This window comes from Schistocerca nitens, chromosome 4 (genome assembly GCF_023898315.1).
Source record: "Schistocerca nitens isolate TAMUIC-IGC-003100 chromosome 4, iqSchNite1.1, whole genome shotgun sequence".
Lineage (NCBI taxonomy): Eukaryota > Metazoa > Arthropoda > Insecta > Orthoptera > Acrididae > Schistocerca > Schistocerca nitens.
In genome coordinates, this window is record NC_064617.1 from 713311652 (window position 1) to 713331186 (window position 19535).

General features: G+C 37.7%; 1 protein-coding gene across 10 annotated transcripts in view; it reads left to right on the forward strand.

Annotated features, from left to right (window-relative positions):
* The window catches only part of LOC126252757 (liprin-beta-1), a 1040988-nt gene that overhangs the window by 948107 nt on the left and 73346 nt on the right, over positions 1–19535 (forward strand). For 9 of the 10 annotated variants that reach the window (XM_049953679.1, XM_049953678.1, XM_049953677.1 and 6 more), the window contains one exon: positions 6475–6745. In XM_049953679.1, coding sequence (XP_049809636.1) covers positions 6475–6745 — 271 coding nt within the window. The remainder of the gene's footprint in view (positions 1–6474; positions 6746–19535) is intronic. The other variant, XM_049953672.1, reaches the window with a different exon arrangement.

Consider the following 19535-nt stretch of genomic DNA (forward strand, 5'->3'; position numbering starts at 1 on the left):
ATCATCCACCCCACATGCATCAAATTAGTTTGGGCCTGCAGACAGGCAATCAGATTATAAGATTTCCAAAGGGGGCTGCTGTTATTGCGCGCACCTGTAATGTGAGTTAAAAATTTGGGGAGATGTTCTATCGACTGATGCATCTGTTTACCATATGTCTTGCTGTTTTCAGGCAGTCATCTTCTGAAATCCCATAGTACTTATGAGTAATACTATATTCTTACATATTTAGGATCTTCACTGTTTACAGTGATTGTTTGCCAGCCATTTAATCAGGCAATAATGTGTCTTAATGCATCTGTAAATGCTATAAATTATATCTGTTTATGTCGAAGGTAACAGCCCACCCTGCCACCAACTGTTGATTCTCTGCATGTCTTCTTGCATTTCACTATAATTTTCTGACACTCTGACTTCCCAATATACAACAGTGGCATTCACAAACTGCCTCCTGAGGCTTCCAACTTTATTCACTGGGTCATTTAAGTATATTGTGAATGTAATGGTCTTATAACTCTCACTTGTGTTGTGCTCAGAGCTTCTTTCATGTGAGAGAATTTCTCCCTGTTAAGAATGACTTCCCCCATGAACCATGGACCTTGCCGTTGGTGGGGAGGCTTGCGTGCCTCAGCGATACAGATGGCCGTACCGTAGGTGCAACCACAACGGAGGGGTATCTGTTGAGAGGCCAGACAAACATGTGGTTCCTGAAGAGGGGCAGCAGCCTTTTCAGTAGTTGCAGGGGCAACAGTCTGGATGATTGACTGATCTGGCCTTGTAACATTAACCAAAACGGCCTTGCTGTGCTGGTACTGCGAACGGCTGAAAGCAAGGGGAAACTACAGCCGTAATTTTTCCCGAGGACATGCAGCTTTACTGTATGATTAAATGATGATGGCGTCCTCTTGGGTAAAATATTCCGGAGGTAAAATAGTCCCCCATTCGGATCTCCGGGCGGGGACTACTCAAGAGGACGTCGTTATCAGGAGAAAGAAAACTGGCATTCTACGGATCGGAGCGTGGAATGTCAGATCCCTTAATCGGGCAGGTAGGTTAGAAAATTTAAAAAGGGAAATGGATAGGTTAAAGTTAGATATAGTGGGAATTAGTGAAGTTCGGTGGCAGGAGGAACAAGACTTTTGGTCAGGTGATTACAGGGTTATAAATACAAAATCAAATAGGGGTAATGCAGGAGTAGTTTAATAATGAATAAAAAAATAGGAGTGCGGGTTAGCTACTACAAACAGCATAGTGAACGCATTATTGTGGCCAAGATAGACACAAAGCCCATGCCTACTACAGTAGTACAAGTTTATATGCCAACTAGCTCTGCAGATGATGAAGAAATTGATGAAATGTATGACGAGATAAAAGAAATTATTCAGGTAGTGAAGGGGGACGAAAATTTAATAGTCATGGGTGACTGGAATTCGTCTGTAGGAAAAGGGAGAGAAGGAAACATAGTAGGTGAATATGGATTGGGGGGAAGAAATGAAAGAGGAAGCCGCCTTGTAGAATTTTGCACAGAGCATAACTTAATCATAGCTAACACTTGGTTCAAGAATCATAAAAGAAGGTTGTATACGTGGAAGAATCCTGGAGATACTAATAGGTATCAGATAGATTATATAATGGTAAGACAGAGATTTAGGAACCAGGTTTTAAATTGTAAGACATTTCCAGGGGCAGATGTGGATTCTGACCACAATCTATTGGTTATGAACTGCAGATTGAAACTGAAGAAACTGCAAAAAGGTGGGAATTTAAGGAGATGGGACCTGGATAAACTGAAAGAACCAGAGGTTGTAGAGAGTTTCAGGGAGAGCATAAGGGAACAATTGACAGGAATGGGGGAAAGAAATACAGTAGAAGAAGAATGGGTAGCTCTGAGGGATGAAGTAGTGAAGGCAGCAGAGGATCAAGTAGGTAAAAAGACGAGGGCTAATAGAAATCCTTGGGTAACAGAAGAAATATTGAATTTAATTGATGAAAGGAGAAAATATAAAAATGCAGTAAATGAAGCACGCAAAAGGGAATACAAACGTCTCAAAAATGAGATCGACAGAAAGTGCAAAATGGCTAAGCAGGGATGGCTAGAGGACAAATGTAAGGATGTAGAGGCTTGTCTCACTAGGGGTAAGATAGATACTGCCTACAGGAAAATTAAAGAGGCCTTTGGAGAGAAGAGAACCACTTGTACGAATATCAAGAGCTCAGATGGCAACCCAGTTCTAAGCAAAGAAGGGAAGGCAGAAAGGTGGAAGGAGTATATAGAGGGTTTATACAAGGCTGATGTACTTGAGGACAGTATTATGGAAATGGAAGAGGATGTAGATGAAGATGAAATAGGAGATAAGATACTGCGTGAAGAGTTTGACAGAGCACTGAAAGACCTGAGTCGAAACAAGGCCCCGGGAGTAGACAACATTCCATTAGAACTACTGATGGCCTTGGGAGAGCCAGTCATGACAAAACTCTACCATCTGGTGAGCAAGATGTATGAGACAGGCGAAATACCCACAGACTTCAAGAAGAATATAATAATTCCAATACCAAAGAAAGCGGGTGTTGACAGATGTGAAAATTACAGAACTATCAGTTTAATAAGTCACAGCTGCAAAATACTAATGCGAATTCTTTACAGACGAATGGAAAAACTGGTAGAAGCGGACCTCGGGGAAGATCAGTTTGGATTCCGTAGAAATGTCGGAACACGTGAGGCAATACTAACCGTACGACTTATCTTAGAAGAAAGATTAAGAAAAGGCAAACCTACGTTTCTAGCATTTGTAGACTTAGAGAAAACTTTTGACAATGTTAACTGGAATACTCTCTTTCAAATTCTGAAGGTGGCAGGGGTAAAATACAGGGAGCGAAAGGCTATTTACAATTTGTACAGAAACCAGACGGCAGTTATAAGAGTCGAGGGGCATGAAAGGGAAGCAGTGGTGGGAAAGGAGTGAGACAGGGTTGTAGCCTCTCCCCGATGTTATTCAATCTGTATATTGAGCAAGCAGTAAAGGAAACAAAAGAAAAATTCGGAGTAGGTATTAAAATTCATGGAGAAGAAGTAAAAACTTTGAGGTTCGCCGATGACATTGTAATTCTGTCAGAGACAGCAAAGGACTTGGAAGAGCAGTTGAACGGAATGGACAGTGTCTTGAAAGGAGGATATAAGATGAACATCAACAAAAACAAAACGAGGATAATGGAATGTAGTCAAATTAAATCGGGTGATGCTGAGGGGATTAGATTAGGAAATGAGACACTTAAAGTAGTAAAGGAGTTTTGCTATTTAGGGAGTAAAATAACTGATGATGGTCGAAGTAGAGAGGATATAAAATGTAGACTGGCAATGGCAAGGAAATCGTTTCTGAAGAAGAGAAATTTGTTAACATCGAGTATAGATTTAAGTGTCAGGAAGTCGTTTCTGAAAGTATTTGTATGGAGTGTAGCCATGTATGGCAGTGAAACATGGACGATAACCAGTTTGGACAAGAAGAGAATAGAAGCTTTCGAAATGTGGTGCTACAGAAGAATGCTGAAGATAAGGTGGGTAGATCACTTAACTAATGAGGAGGTATTGAATAGGATTGGGGAGAAGAGAAGTTTGTGGCACAACTTGACTAGAAGAAGGGATCGGTTGGTAGGACATGTTTTGAGGCATCAAGGGATCACAAATTTAGCATTGGAGGGCAGCGTGGAGGGTAAAAATCGTAGAGGGAGACCAAGAGATCAATACACTAAGCAGATTCAGAAGGATGTAGGTTGCAGTAGGTACTGGGAGATGAAGAAGCTTGCACAGGATAGAGTAGCATGGAGAGCTGCATCAAACCAGTCTCAGGACTGAAGACCACAACAACAAGAACAAGAATGACTTGCTGTGCTTGGAAGTTTTTAACCTTATTACAATTCTGGTATGCAAAAGGTAGTTGTCACCCGCTTCTTTCAGACATCTTACTAAGTGACACTATGGAGCTGTATCAAATAACTCCCAAAAGTCAAGAGGTAAAACCTGGGAATCACAGTTGAATCACTGTCTGCTGCCTTTTGGATATCACAGACAGAGAAAACTGGACGGCACAAGATCACCGTTTGCAGAGTCCATGTTTATCGATTTTTGGTCTCCAAAACAGCCATAATACATAGCATTAAACATGTTTCATCAGCCTGTAATTAGATTCCAAAACCCCAATTGAAAACAGGAATGATCTACATTTTCCCTATCACCTGGACCCTTCAGTATCACACAGACCTGCAGTAAACCTTTTATTTTTTCTTGCCAAATTACAACTTTTTTTGATGAATTGGCTGGATGCTGATTTCTCTTTGTTTGACAGTTTGTTATAAACACAATCCTGTTATGAAATGGTTACTGTATTGGAGGTAAGTTGAAGCTTTCTGAGTTGTCTAAGAAGCTAGCTGAATGTAGTAAGTGATATATGTTAACTTTTGAATTATTGAGTAAAAAAAGTAAATAGCTACTCATAGCATAAGACAGAAATTAAAAGTGAAAAATAAATGAACTGTGTTTGAATTTCTGAAGTCAGATCATGAAATGAGATTATTTATTCTTCATATGCTGTCCATAGCCACCCAGAGTACTATGGTATGTACCACCCTCTTTACCCCTCCAATGCACTTGTCAAACCCTAGCTCAAGATTCCTACCCTCCAAATGACACTTCTTTAAAACTTGCCCCAAGCAACCATTCACAAATTCCAGTCCCAATACTAACAAAACCAACAGTATGAAAGGCAGAACCATGTGGGCGACTACACATTATTTAATACTTGACATATGTTCACAACTTGTTTTGTCTTGAAAAATGTTCACAACTTTTTTTGTTGAAATCCACCTTATATACGACTTTTCTAAATTCACTCAACAGGGTTTGAGAGATCACCATGGAAGTTCTCTGAGAGTTTTAATAGATTATTCTGACCTGTTATGATTGGAGAAGATGGTTTCTGAGTTTCTTGACATCTTGTATCAGACTGGCTTGATATGGGCAACGAGCAGTAGAACAGTACAGAGCAAGCCATGCTAGAGTCTTGTAAACAGTTGCCTGAATAGATAAAATGCACTCTCTAAGAATTCTCTGCCTTAAATTTATCTTTACTGCTACTGAAACGACATTTTCATTCCATTTAATATCACTTGGATGTGTTCGCCTAGGTATTTAAATTGTGTGGCAAGATCCAGAAATGGGAGCATATGTCTGTTAATTTCACTACAATGGTGCTTTCACAGTGCAGGTATAGAAAGTAGGATGATGGAATGCAGGTGGAAGATGTTCTTGCCATGATATACTTTGTACTTTTGAAATACACGATCCCATAATTAGAAAAATAGTTTTCCATAAGACAGATTACATCTGTCAGGATAAGTCTCCCATTACTAATTGTTAAATATCAGTGAGGCTAGGCAAAACCTTGATGACCTGCATGGTTTTTCTTTGATTTTTGTATTTTCAGTTTTGTGAGTCAATAATATCCCAGGCAAATGAGCAGTACTAAAGGCTGGGATTCCCTGATAAACTACGCCCTCTCAGGACTATTACAATGACACATGATGTGTCTTTTCATGTTCTGTAATATAATTCATGTGTTTTTTCCTGTCTGATAATAATGAATACTTTTGTAGGCATGTGATTTATCACTGATGATATGCTTAAAAAAAAAGTAGGGATTTTCATGTGCTGCTCATTACTGTGCACTTGCTTATGATGAAGGTTAACTGTTAGTCACTGTGCTTACCACAACTCTTTGAAAGTGTCTTTTATTTCATAGTGCTTCGTACAGGAGTTAAAAGGAGTCCCGCTGTTTTGTGGTGGGGCTATCTTTTGCCTTATAACAAGGACACCTTGAAATTCCTGAAGAATTCTGATGTCTTTTTATTAGGTGATAACAGATCCACTTGTCATCTGTTGTAGTGCCATTTTTGAAAATTCATCCTTAGGAGATAGATCTCTGACAAAATCAACCAACAAGTGCATATTGACATTGAATAGGATAGGTTGTGAAATCCTCTACACAGAGAACAGTAATTTTTGTAGTTCCCATGGAAATGCAACAGCTAGGAAATGAGTGGTAACAGAAGGAGCAGGAAGCTTGGAGGAGAAAGACACTCCACAGGAGTTTACACAAGCTACAGATTGGCCTATTCCTGGGCCAATTGCACACTAATTCAGTAGAAGCTTGATCGTTGTGTACCAAGATACTCTACAGAAGGCGGTGTGTGTGTGTGTGTGTGTGTGTGTGTGTGTGTGTGTGTGTGTGTGAGAGAGAGAGATCAGTGGTGGAAAGCGTTAGCTATTATGGAAAAAAGCAGCACTATGAATCCAAGCTACTGTATTCAGCTATTAATGTGAAAGGAAACTGAATGCTTTACTGTCTGTCTGACGTAAGCAAGTAAAGTGCTTTAATTAGTTTGTTATTGGTTCTAAGTAACTGATTTGATTTCCCGTTACAGACACCACCAGCAAACTACCGACGCAAAGTGGATCACTATGGCAGCCTTCCACGGCAGCGATCTCTTGGAGCTACTATTGGAAGTTCTGGTGGTACCAGTGGGTCTGCTACCGCACCTGTTCCCCTCAGCCTCAGTTCTGTCACCATGGATGGTGTAGCCGCAAGGAAAGGCGTCGCCTTTGGTAAAGGACTTGGTCTTTCATCGTTGCTACATTTCCAACAGGCCAGGCGGAGGGTCGGGGGCGACAAGAGCTTCTCGACACCCAATCTAGGTGACCTGTCTAAGTGACTGTCCTCTATGAGCACGATAACTGAAGCTGCCACTGCAGATCAGTCTTCAGTACTTGCCTGAATGCCTGGCTCACTCACCAGCATGCCTGTTACGTATGTCTGCTTGTCTGAGGCTGCTTGTACAGACAGATGATTGTTATTGGCAACACTTTAGAAGACGGGCACTCACTGCATAATTGCCTAACATAGGGAGATAATTTTTAGTATTAAGGCAATAACTGCCTACAGAACTTTGTAAGAACTGACTAAACTAGCATGCATGAGGGGAAGGTGTATATGTTTGTACATACGTGTTTTTACTTCTGGTTGTTACATGCCTCAAAGGAGTCAGTAAATACGGTCCACTGTATGATTATGGCATAGTCTTTTCTATATAATGGCAGTGACAAAAACTGTTTTATCTGGAGGGGAACATATTATAAAAACAGTTGCTCACATTAGTTGTTAAACTAGTAACTGTGCTCTTGTCCAGTACTTCAACATTTTTTAACTCCCTGTCACTCATCCTCCCCATGTTGTCTGATAAGGTCTTAATGTCCATTTCTCTACCCTTTTCCATGTGATCCAATCACCAAACAGTATATTCATACTTAATTGAAAGTAGCCTCTCTTGTTCAGGAAGCAATGAGTTTTTAAGAATTTTTGCTGTTTCCCATTTGAAACCACAATGATCTTTACAAATAATCATATTTCAGCTCATTTCTCTGTAGCTGAGTCTTGGCTAATATCTTCATTAATTACACCCTTCATCTTTTGCAGCTGTATTTTATCAGCTAGTATACTACAGCTAATGTCAAAATTTGTGGTTGATATCAGTATAGTTTTTTTAGTGCTGGCACCACTCACCCCTAAGGTGTGATGTGAAACAGTGTTCATTTTTTCCTGTTGTTCAAATCTCTTGCTATATTTTGTATCATATTACCTTTTAAATCTTAAGAGAGAGATGACACAATAGTTAGTTTGTTGGATGTGCATTTAGGAGGATCAGGTTCAAATTCGAGTCCAGTCATCCAGATTTGAAATTTCTGTGTGTTTTCCTAAACCAGTTAGAGCAAATGGTGAGAAGGTTTCTTTGAGAAAGATGGTGGGCAGTTTCCTGTCAGTCCCTTTATTATCTGAACATCTGCTCCATTTGCAATGGCCTCATCATATATGGGGTGTGAAACCTTTACCTACTGACTTTCTGATTTTTTCCCCCCATGAGATTCACTGCTGTTATCTAAATTCAAATTTTCAGTGTATGTATGTTGTTCAGCAGTTTGCCATGCTGTCCATTTCTTTATGTACGGCAACCAAAATGGCATTTTTTTTCTGGCCACTACACCTTTGTCCTATTTTTTCCTTTTATGATTGGCTGCAGTAGCTGGTACTTTTGATTTCACATGGGATGATATTAATAAGATTTTTTTTTTAACACCTATGAATTTTTGTGTAACTGGCACAAATGTCTTTTACATTTGTGCTGTCCATAGGATTTTGAGAAGTTGACAGTAGATTGTGATGTTATAGTATACTATTTAATACAGTATAATTTAGAATTTTCAGTGGAATCACTGAATAAAGTCTTTGGCTTATCTACACCATAGGGTTCATGATCACACTGTTGCTGTCTGTTTCATTCAGTAAATATTTAAATTATTTTCCACCGATTATATATTCGGGAAATTAAAGTTTATTTGGTTGGATGTGTGGTTATAATGAATAAATAATGTTACACAACAATGTAGTTAGTAATTTAATATTTCCACTAAATTTTAAGTCAATGTTACTAGAGCCCCCATGTAATGTTTCAAGATAATTATAAATTTTAAAGAAACTCAAAATTACAAAATAATTCAAAGTGCACAAATGAAAAAACACAAGTCCAACCAACTGCCTAATATGCACTATCGTGTTAGTGTTAAAGGCCCAACTCACAGTGTTCATGGAAAATCACGTGTCCTCAGTCACACAAATTCTGAGTCCCAATATTCAGACACTTTCAGCATGCCCCCTTTTATAGATGATAGCTGGGTTTCCTCCTAATTGCGACAAGCAACTTGTATGATTGTTCATCAGTCTGATTCCAGCTTTTATCCTTATGTGCTATCTTCAAACTGAGGACACCAAAAGATGTGCACTGAGATGCTGATTAAAATGATATGCCATAATAAATGATTGGATGAATAGTTTGTCAAAAATTGTAATTAAAATGAAAGGCAATTTTCAAATAATTATAACTATAATCACTCTTGATGGACTGTGTCTTGAACATTCACACATAAGTAGCACAGCAGTCTTATAGGAAATGAGCTACTGTTTCTGCTGGTGTCATCCATATTCATGTAGCTCTGGTAGAATTTACATTATGAACAAAACTATGCAAAAATCTAATTAATTATGCAAAAATGGGAAATTAACACTGAAAACTTACACTCTAAATGTTTTTTGTAATGTGTGGTTACGTTTTCCGACACAAACTTCAATGCTGTTTGTGTATCTGTTTTGTAAAATTAGTTATGCTGACTTTAATTATTTAATTCAGATACTTCTTATTGAGTAATTAAGTGCATAAACAAATGTGTTGGTAGTTCATATGATTCACCTTGACAAGGTGCTTCCATTTTATAGGTCGATCTTCTCTGTGGCTTATTTAGTATAGATGTTAGTACTCAAATATCAATATGTTGTTACTGATGACTGTTTCACCTGTTAACTAATTAAATACTTCATTTCCATAGTCAATCTATATGTCAAAATAATGGTGTCGTTTATGATTTATTGTTTCGTGGTCTGGTGTATGTTTGGTGAATTATGCTTCTTATGCACAAATGTGTATTCCAATGACTGTCTTTGTGTGAACTGCTAACAACATTTGTGACATCACTCCAGATGTCCTGCCACTGCTGCCATGCTCTGATGCCACATTTACCAGACTCCTGTCAAATGTCAGAGCGATGTGCACATGAGCGGCCATGCAATCAAACCTAAAGAAGCCACCTTGGAGCTCTTTTAGTATGTCTTGTCACAAGATCCGCATATAAAATGTCACTAACATGAGAACTTTCAGTATTTGACCACCTGTATTATATATTGGTTCCATCCAGATATAGCATTTTCTAAATCAGATTAGGAGATCTAATTTTAAATCTGCAGTAGTATGAGCAAGTTATAATTTATCTCTGTATCTGATCCGTGAACTGAGCTGAGCTGAGTGTCTATGAGCTACTAAAAGACAAGGTGTCGTTTGTGAATAACTCAGTTCTCATACTGATACTGAGACCCGATTTAATTCTTATTCACCCACAAAAATTAGGAGATATTGATATTTTACACAGTTTCCCATAATTATGGTATCATCCTAATATTGGATATTATTTATCCAAACTCCATGAAATTGCGCCCCAGGTTTAATATCTGTTAGTTCTTTTTGAAGTGTTTGCTATGAATGAGTTGTGAACAGCAGGAACACAGCTGTTGGATGTAAGTGTATGATGCATCATTTTCTTTTATCTGAGCTGTCTTGTTTCAGTACAGATTTTATGAGTTTTAAAAATGTTAGTTAATGCCTTTAAGAATGTCAGTTCAGTTACTGGGTTATACTCTGTCAAATACCTCGTCATACATACTAAAACACACTTGAATTTGCCCTCTGCTCTTAACAGTTGTGCCTAATAATTGTGTTATGACAGTTACTTGTCTTCTAACTAAACGTTTTTCAAAACCAAATTGAGAATCAACAAGAAAACATGTGGTTTAATTTTTCCTGGAGGCTTTCACAAACATATTTTATTGGATAAAAAAGAAAACTTTATGATGTAGGATTTTGTGAATAATTCTGGGAAATAGTTAGAGCGTGGCTCATAAGCACTTGAGACCACGACCTTCACTTGTCTCCGCATTTTGTTTTTATATGGTAATACTTTTTTTGTCAGTATTATGAAAAGGAAAGTTGCTACTCACCACATAGTGGCCACATGCAAACGCAACTCACACGCGTGACTGCAGTCCTTAATGGCCTAGAGCTTTATTTGTGTCTGTCTTTTTTTATGCCTGTCTGTGACTCAGAATCTAGCAACTGTCCTTTTCATAATATTGTTACATTCCATTCTTGATTTTCCATTGTTTGTCTACTTCTTTTGTCAAAAGTTTAAACAGTTCTACTGTGTTTTCAATTTTAAACTTGTCATAAATTGCCAATAAAGCAGGTGCACTGCAATGAGTAAATCACTCACATCGCGAAATAATGTTCTAGCCATTACCACATACATCTTTCTCATGCATTGTTCAGTTCTTTTCTTAGCATTTTTTTATTTTAGTGTCAGTGCGTGAAATGTTAACAAAACATGGCTCACTGTTGAAATAGCTTAAACATTCCTTAAATAAAAGAACCAAATCTTAATTTAGTGCATTACCTTTGTTTATGGTGTTACTTATATTAAAAATTTGTAATTATGTTTCTCTAGGACATACACAAAAAACCACAGAATTACCTAAGATGTAGTGTAAGTGCTTAGCACATTTATAATAGTAGAAAATTGAAACACTTGCACAAATCATTACCATTTTAAAACTGCAAACTTTTAATTACATTGCATATGCATGTCTCACCTACACAGAATCAATCTATAATTTGCATAGTAAAAGGAATAGGTAAACAGAATCATCAGTCATTTCTGTTGCATGTGGAATCATCATGAAGGTACCATCTGAAAAGCATGATGGATATTCCACAAATGTCTAGTAGTTACACAGTGTAGTTATCATTTTAGATCACTTTAGGAACATTTGTGACTGCAGAAAATAGCTGTAAGAATTTTGTGTAATGTGATATTACAGAGTTCCTGGTGTATGCTGTGCCAAAGAGTGTCAATTTGAATCTGTTAACAGAGTGACACAAAATATCGGTGGGCTTTTTGTTGAATAGTGTTATTTCAGACTTAATCAGTGGCTGACATCTGATAGATGGGCGGGATAAGGAAGAATGATATATATTGTACAAGGCATGTCCGGAAAGTAAATACAATTTGGGGAGGGGGGGGGGACCTCATAAAACTATTTTTCCACATAGTTGCCACCACTGTTCAGACATTTGTCATAGCGGGAAACCAATTTTTCTATGCCTTCTTCATAGATAGATGCCATTAGTGAAGATAGCCACTGCTGAACACCAGTTTTTGCATTGTCATTACTGTCAAAATGCCGTCCTCCAAAATTCACACTTAAAGTGCAAGAACAAGTGGTAGTTGAGAAGGTGCGAGATCAGGCCTGTTGTCAAGTGATCAAACTACTCCCAACCGAATTATTGAATAAGGTTTGGAATGATACCAGCAGAATGAGGATTGTTGTGAAGCAATACAATGGCTTGACTGGATATTCTGTGCCTTTCTTATTAACTGCATGCTGAATCACTCTGTGTTTCACACTATGGTACCACATTGATGATTTTACAACTGGGAAGGAATTCAATAAGCAACATGCTGTGTCTGTTCCAGAACAAAGCGAATAATTTTTTGTGCTGACAGCATTGTTTTGACTTTTTGTTTTTTGGAGGATTGTGAGTGCTGCCACTCCTTTGATTGTTGTTTTGATTTGAGAGTGACATAATGACCAAAAGTTGCGTCGTTAGTCACAGTTCTGTATAAGAATTCATCCCCCTCGTCACCGTATCAGGTAAGAAATATCCAAGTATTGCCAAGTTGCTTCATTTTGTGGACATCTGTAAGCATTTTTGGAACCCAGTGGGAACACAATCTGCAAAAATGTAAGCAATTTGTGATAGTCTCATGCAAAACAGTTTTTGAAACTTTGGAAACTCATCACCGAGCATTTTTATTGTGAACAGTTTGTTTTTTCCAGTTTTTTTCATTCACTTTTTCAACCAAACTCCGTGATTCATTGTTGAACATTGTTTTCCCATATTGAATTGTCTTATCCTTTTTCTGACCATTCCATCAGTCATTACATTTTTGCCCTAAATCTCTAAGTTGACGATGAATTTCAACTAGCTTAACATTTCTTGTGTTCAAAAACCATATTACAGAATACACTTCATAGCCGGGGGCTCAGAAATTGTCTTAAACATTTAGAACAATCATTAACAAATGTAAGCACAACATAGTACAGCTATAATGGCATTGGTGGAAAGACAAAGAGCCAGGGAGACAAGTGCAAATATGTGGATCTGCGACACCAGTGCTGCAGTGGCAGCAGAACGAAGCGGTACTTACTTTCTGGATGTACCTCATATTCTGAAGTCAACTGACACTGTTTGATCATAGTTTGGTTGGGAATTTTCTTATTGGAATGTACTGAGAGGATCAAGGGTACTCCTGTGTACACTTTTAGGAGTCCCCATACTTGAAGGAAGACTATCAGGGATCAATGTGTGTCCATGTGCCTATTTACACCTCTACACATATTTCGAAAGGCACTCACCCTATTACTGGTAGATTGAAAACTTCTTTTAATTCGAATGAAACATTCTTTTAACTGCCACTGAAAAATATTTGGATACAATTCCCCTGAAAACTGGAGAGGTCAAAAGTACATGTGGGTACCAGTAATTTCTAATTTACAGCTTTTCTGTACAAGCCACGAGAGAGGAAATGGCAATGAAACAATATAATTCTTCACATCGTATGCACTTCCACTTTGACACTGGAATGGATTGATTGTAGTTTTTAATGCTGTTGTATAAATATAATAGATTGTTTCTATCTGTTATCAGTTCAACCAGACTTTCTGTCAGAAATATGAAAAATTACAGAATACTTGAAACAACATTTGTCTCTTGATGCTGAAATGTGTAACTGGAGGAAAGTAACCTTTTTCAAAAATATTGTCTCTAAAATGTGATCTGTTTTTACATATTTCACTATCATGTCCAAACTATTTGGATTGTCATGTAGAAACAACAGACCAGTTTATGATAGGCATCGATATATGAGGCTAAGGACTGTTACTGCCAAATTCTGTGGAAGAGTAATAACTATTGTTAATGCCAAGAATTCATCCTCACTGCTACTCCTAGTGAATATCTATAGTCTTTCTTCCTCTGTGCAGCCACAATAATGTCTTTTTCTTCTGAAAAATAAAATGTACTCCACCTGTTTAAACAGGAGTACAACCAGGGCAAACCAAGGAAATGTTGGATGCAAAGGGAAGTTGAAAACAACATGCAGTCACAACAGTTTACACACAAAAACATTCCAACTAAGTGGCTCATACTTTGAATAGATACTTGTATATTAGATTGGAAATTACAGCTGTGTGTGTTAACAAGTCATAGCAATCGGCTGAAAGAATGTTACTGATGCATTTGGACACATTTTTGCTGAAGGGTCTGCAATAATGAACTTGTCTACAGCACTGGAGGAAGGGCACATTGCCATATTTAATCGTGTTCGTCAGGCCTGACAAATGCGACAGTTTGATGTGTTTACACGTAAACAGTATTTGTGATCATAAGGAATAAAATGAGTTCAGTACATAATAAATTAGATAACCAGGATGCTGTTCAACTGTCTGTCGTATTGAGTTTTTAGAAAATTAATAGAAACAAAAACATGATACGAGTAAATGTTATGTTCCACCTGATATTTTTTTCCCAAAATTTATAAACGTTTTTCACATTAAAATAAAACTACACATTTTGGAGTCAAAGAGAATTTCCCAGTTCCTAATGGTATATGAAAATTCACCAGAGGATTGTTTTCATGACTTCTGATATGAATTTTCTTCAAACATTATTGTTAGGTTTGTACCCCAATTTCTTTCACTAAATTGACAAAAACAGCTGAGTTTTAACCTGTATATGTTTAACAAAGGGTATCTCCATCTCAAACTTTCATTACCAAACACAGAAAAAAGCTACGAGCTACTCCAGTGTATTTACAAGGTGATTAGTTTACCACGTGATGTATTTTATCTTTTTGTGCTATTGTAAGACTAGTACTTTCTTTTGTGTTAATATTTTTTGTTTTATGTCACACTGCACAGTTACGTCATTATCAGCCCAAGATCTGTGACATTTCTGAACAAAAAAAAAAAAAAACAAAAAAAAAACAAAAAAAAAAAAAAAAACTCACAATTAATATTGGCTGGGATTATTTGTGACTGGGGAATAGGAACTCTTCAGAAAATTTGCACTCTTTACTGCCTATTAGCTAATAACTTTCTCTTTTGCTTGTCATAAAATTAAATATAGGAAATGTAAGACCAGTCAAGGCAAGAGACTAGCAAGACAATACACATTTCTTTAATCCTTATCCTGGCATTTTTTTTTTCTCTGAAATCTTGTTACAGATTTACACCGCCGTGCTTTCCTATTTGCAAAAGAATTTAATACCTCATCAAAAGTTTGTTCAACATTTTGCTACATGAAAAATCAAAATGTTGTTGTCTGATACTGAAAAAATTGTTAATATGAGTAGTACCCAAGACTGGTGTGGTTTCTTGATTTGATTACGTCTATTTTGTCCCTGTCTGCTAGATAAAACAAAACAGGCCTTTCTAATATTGCAGCAGTTGTAACATACACTAAATAAGTGAGACTGTTTTCACACAAATGGTCATTTTTATCTACCTCATTTACATAAATAACACGACAGAATATAATTGACAAAGTACCAATATCAAATGCCTATTATGCCTACTACAAGCAAAAAGTCTTATGTTAGGAAATAGTTTCACATTTCGTTTATACAATCCAGTTTTTCAAGCATGAGATCGAATAGTAGTAGTAGTAGTAGTAGTAGTACAAAATTTTTATGTAAATTTGGAATCATCATATTCTTTCTTATAATTTGTGTTATGTCCCCATTTTCCTTCCTCATTCTAACAAACAATCTTGTCATCACTAATCCTGTAACTATTCCTGCTATTATCAAAACTTATTCTCCAGTTAACTTCACTAAACCTGCCAGAATCACCAGTTCAGTTGTCCTGTGTTTATTCTTTGGTTAGGTGTTATTAAGTGTTCATACAACACACATTCTTTGCTATTCTGAAATCAGACCTTTTGCTAACTGGGGAACATACAACTGGCCCTTAGTAGTGCAGCAATCTGGCAAAAATTTCATTTTCGTGAATACACCGAGAAGGTAATATGTAATCTTTCTTACCTGTTATTTGTGTTAGTTGTTTATTTCCACACTGGTAGTCTGAATTTGTGGATCTTGCTAATAATTATAACAATGCTGATTATTCACACCCAAAATCAATCACATTATAAACAGTGATTGGCATTCACCCGTTTGGGTTTATTTGGCTCAGCTCATATAGCCGTGTCCCCTTTTGTGTATGGGGAAGTTTTTTATTTGTTGATGCATTGGGGGTTGCTCTGACAGAGACATCATGTACACTATGCACATATTCAAAAATCATCTTAGATTCATTCAGAAATTAACTTAGAATGTGTTCAAAAATGTTCATAAACCTGCAGGGACGCATTTCAAAATCATATGAATAATCGATAGACCATGCTGCATGGAACAGATACCACAGTTTTCCCCCCTCTCCCCTCTCCTCCCTGCTGCCTTCCAAGGATCTGGGCCTGGTCAATATGGTGCAAACTTCTCATGTACAGAAGCTGTTGGTTTTTCCACAGGAGAGTCAGACAGCTAGCTAACAAGAACTGTACATGTCCGCAGTGCATTCTTTCACAAATTCATCACCTTTCACTTAAAAAGCTCTTTAATATTAGTATTCTATAGGTATTTTGTGAGTTGTTCATGGGGCCACTCTAACAACTCAAATTCCCTGTTGACAGTTATATTTATTTATTTATTTATTTATTTTTTTTGGGGGGGGGGGGGGGCAGAAACAACTAAGAAGCATATAAAAATTTTTGATTGTAAGTAAAATATCAAAATGCACACTTTTTTAACTAAGAATATCTTCTTAACTTTGTAGGATTTAGAGCTGCACTTGTTCATTAAAAAGTACAGAATTCCTGTCTGCACTTCTGAGTGTAAGGAAAATCAGTGCATAGTTGTTACACTGGTGTCCAACATTAAAGCAACAAAAATCTGATTCCCTGTCCTGTGTTTAATTCATGATATTATCATACAACTGTGGACAGATGTCTGTACAATTGTGTTCTGCATGGAAGACGGCATTCTGGTCAACGGACGACGATGCCAACGATGGCATCAGGGTACCTCTCAAACAGGGTAGTATTTGCTGGGTATTTCCACATCCACAATCGCTGTGTACACAGTCACAACCACAGTGCAGTATGACATGGAGAAGATGCCTACCAAATTTCCTGTTGTGGAGGGCCATAGAAAGAATGGAAGCAGGACAGTCGCAAACTGATGTGGCTCAATGGCTTAATGTGGATCATTTTGTTGTTTCTCGGATTCGGTGACAGTTTATAGAGACAAAAACTGTATCACAAAGAGCAGGGCAGGGCTGATCACACGTGACATCAGGAAGAGATGACCATTATTTGGCTGTAAGGGCTTGATGGTACCGCCTTAGTACTACAAGGCTACTGGCATGTGACTTGGCAGCTTCCACAGGATGTTTTGTATGGAGACAAACGGTGTACAGAAGGCTTTGGCAGAGTGGCCTTTATTGTCTGGGATTTGCTCTGTGTGTACCTCTGACGTTTCTTCACAGAAGCGAATGTCTAGAGGTAGTCTTCAACATGCCATGTGGACATTTGAACAATGGGCCAGTGTTCTTTTTGCAGAAGAGTCCCAATGTTGTCTGGAGAGTGACTCTCAAAGAATTTGGACCAGGAGGGAACATGATTTCGGGACCCAAACATTGTGGAAAGACACCAGTATCGAAGAGGATTCCTAATGGTGTAGACAGAGATTGTGTTGACCAGTGGAACATCTCTTCATGAAATTGTACGGGTGAATTGGCGAGGCTTAACTGCTGTCAGGTGTTGTGATGAGATCTTGGGACCTCATGTGTGGTGGTTGCGAGGTGCTGTGGGCCCAAACTTCATATTGATAGACAATAATGCTTGACCGCATACAGCACGGGTGGTTGATGTTTTCTTGGAAATGGAAGATATTGCATGCATGGTGTGGCTTGTGCACTCTACCTATTTGAATCCCATAGAGCGTGTCTAGGATGCAGTAGAGAGATGGGTTGCATCATAACAGCATCACCAACCCCTCTCCAAGACTTGCGGGCATCTCTGCAGGAAGAATGGTTGCTATTGCCTCAACGTGAGGTGGATGACATCATTCAAAGCATACCCCTTCGTCGTCAGGCCTGTATTGCTGTCATAGTTGGTCACATCCCATACTGAGAACATTAACCAATTGTCAGAATGTGTGCGCAAATCCGTTAACTTGAAAAAACTAAGAACATGTTTGTCTACGATTATGCATCTTACATTGTGTACATTCTGTATTCTTCACATTGTTTCTTCATTACTGTCACCAGTTTATGCTGTTTTGTGGCAAAATAAACACAACTTTGCAAAAGTTCCATTTGTTGCTTTAATTTTGGACACCAGTGTACTTAGCAACAATATTTTCAGAATGAATTTTCATTATGCTGCAGAGACTGCGCCGATTTGAAGCTTCGTGGAATGTTAAAACTGTGTGGCAGACTTGGATTTGAAACAAGAATTTTGTCTTTCGTGGACAGGTGTTCTACTGACAGAGCTATCCAAGCATGACTCACAACTCGCCGTAACTGCTTTATTTCCACCAGGAGAGGATATACTGATGGAAGTAAAGCTGTGAGGGAGGGTTCAGAGGTGTACCTTGATAGCTTGGTCAGTAGAGCACCTGTCCACATAAGGCAGTGCCAAGGTTTGAGTTCCTGTTTGGAACACAGTTTTAACTTGCCAAAAAGTTTCATTCTAATTTGATAATCTATACCTAACACTGAATACTGGTCATGGTCAACACAGAAAGAGCTCCACAATAGACGTGTTTGTATCAAGGTTATATAAAAATGGACCTTATTCAATTGTCAAAGTGAAATGAGTGTGCTATATACTGAGTGCACAAAGAGACGAATTTTTGAGACAGAGCAAAAAAGTTAGCAATCATCGATGACAAGGCTATGAACCTATTGCTCATATGTAGCATGTGTGAAGTCATATGTTTAACTTTTGTCACCTGTATGCTCTTACACATTGTCATCTGTGTAGCATTACCAACATCCTCCTGTGTTGCTCCCATCCCCTCTGCCCATATAGAAATTTATTGTTCAGCAAAAAGTTTTGCCATGTCAAGTATACTCCGGGATGCTGCAGTCAATGTGCAATGATGATTGTAACAAAAAGGATGTAAATATTGGACATGGCATTAGTTGTGTTAAGAAAAGCTTAAGACTTGAAGTTTAATTTTCGATCTCAGTATTTATTTATAATTATGTGTCGCAGTCGCAGGAAAAAGCTGCAACTATTTTTATCTGTTATTACTTTTATTATGTAAGTTCATGTACTGACACGTTCCATGACCTTGGAGATTTGCTCCTCAATTTGGTCCTACGGAACTTGACATGTAAATAAATAAATAAATAAGTCATGATTCTAGATGGTCATACACATTAACAAAGCTACAGTAATCCACATAGTGGAATAATAATGCAATGGTTAGCGTTCTTGATGGGAAACTTGCAGCTCTGTGAGAATTTTTCCCATGAACAGATGTAAAAAAATTGGTCCTCTTGAACTTGCAGAGGAAATTGAGAAGCTTCTTAAATGAAAAGATATGGCTATTAATGTATAAATCACCAGATTATGTATAATTTACTCACCAAGCAGCTACAGGAGAACACACACATAAAAAAAAGGTTTTACTTATGCAAGCT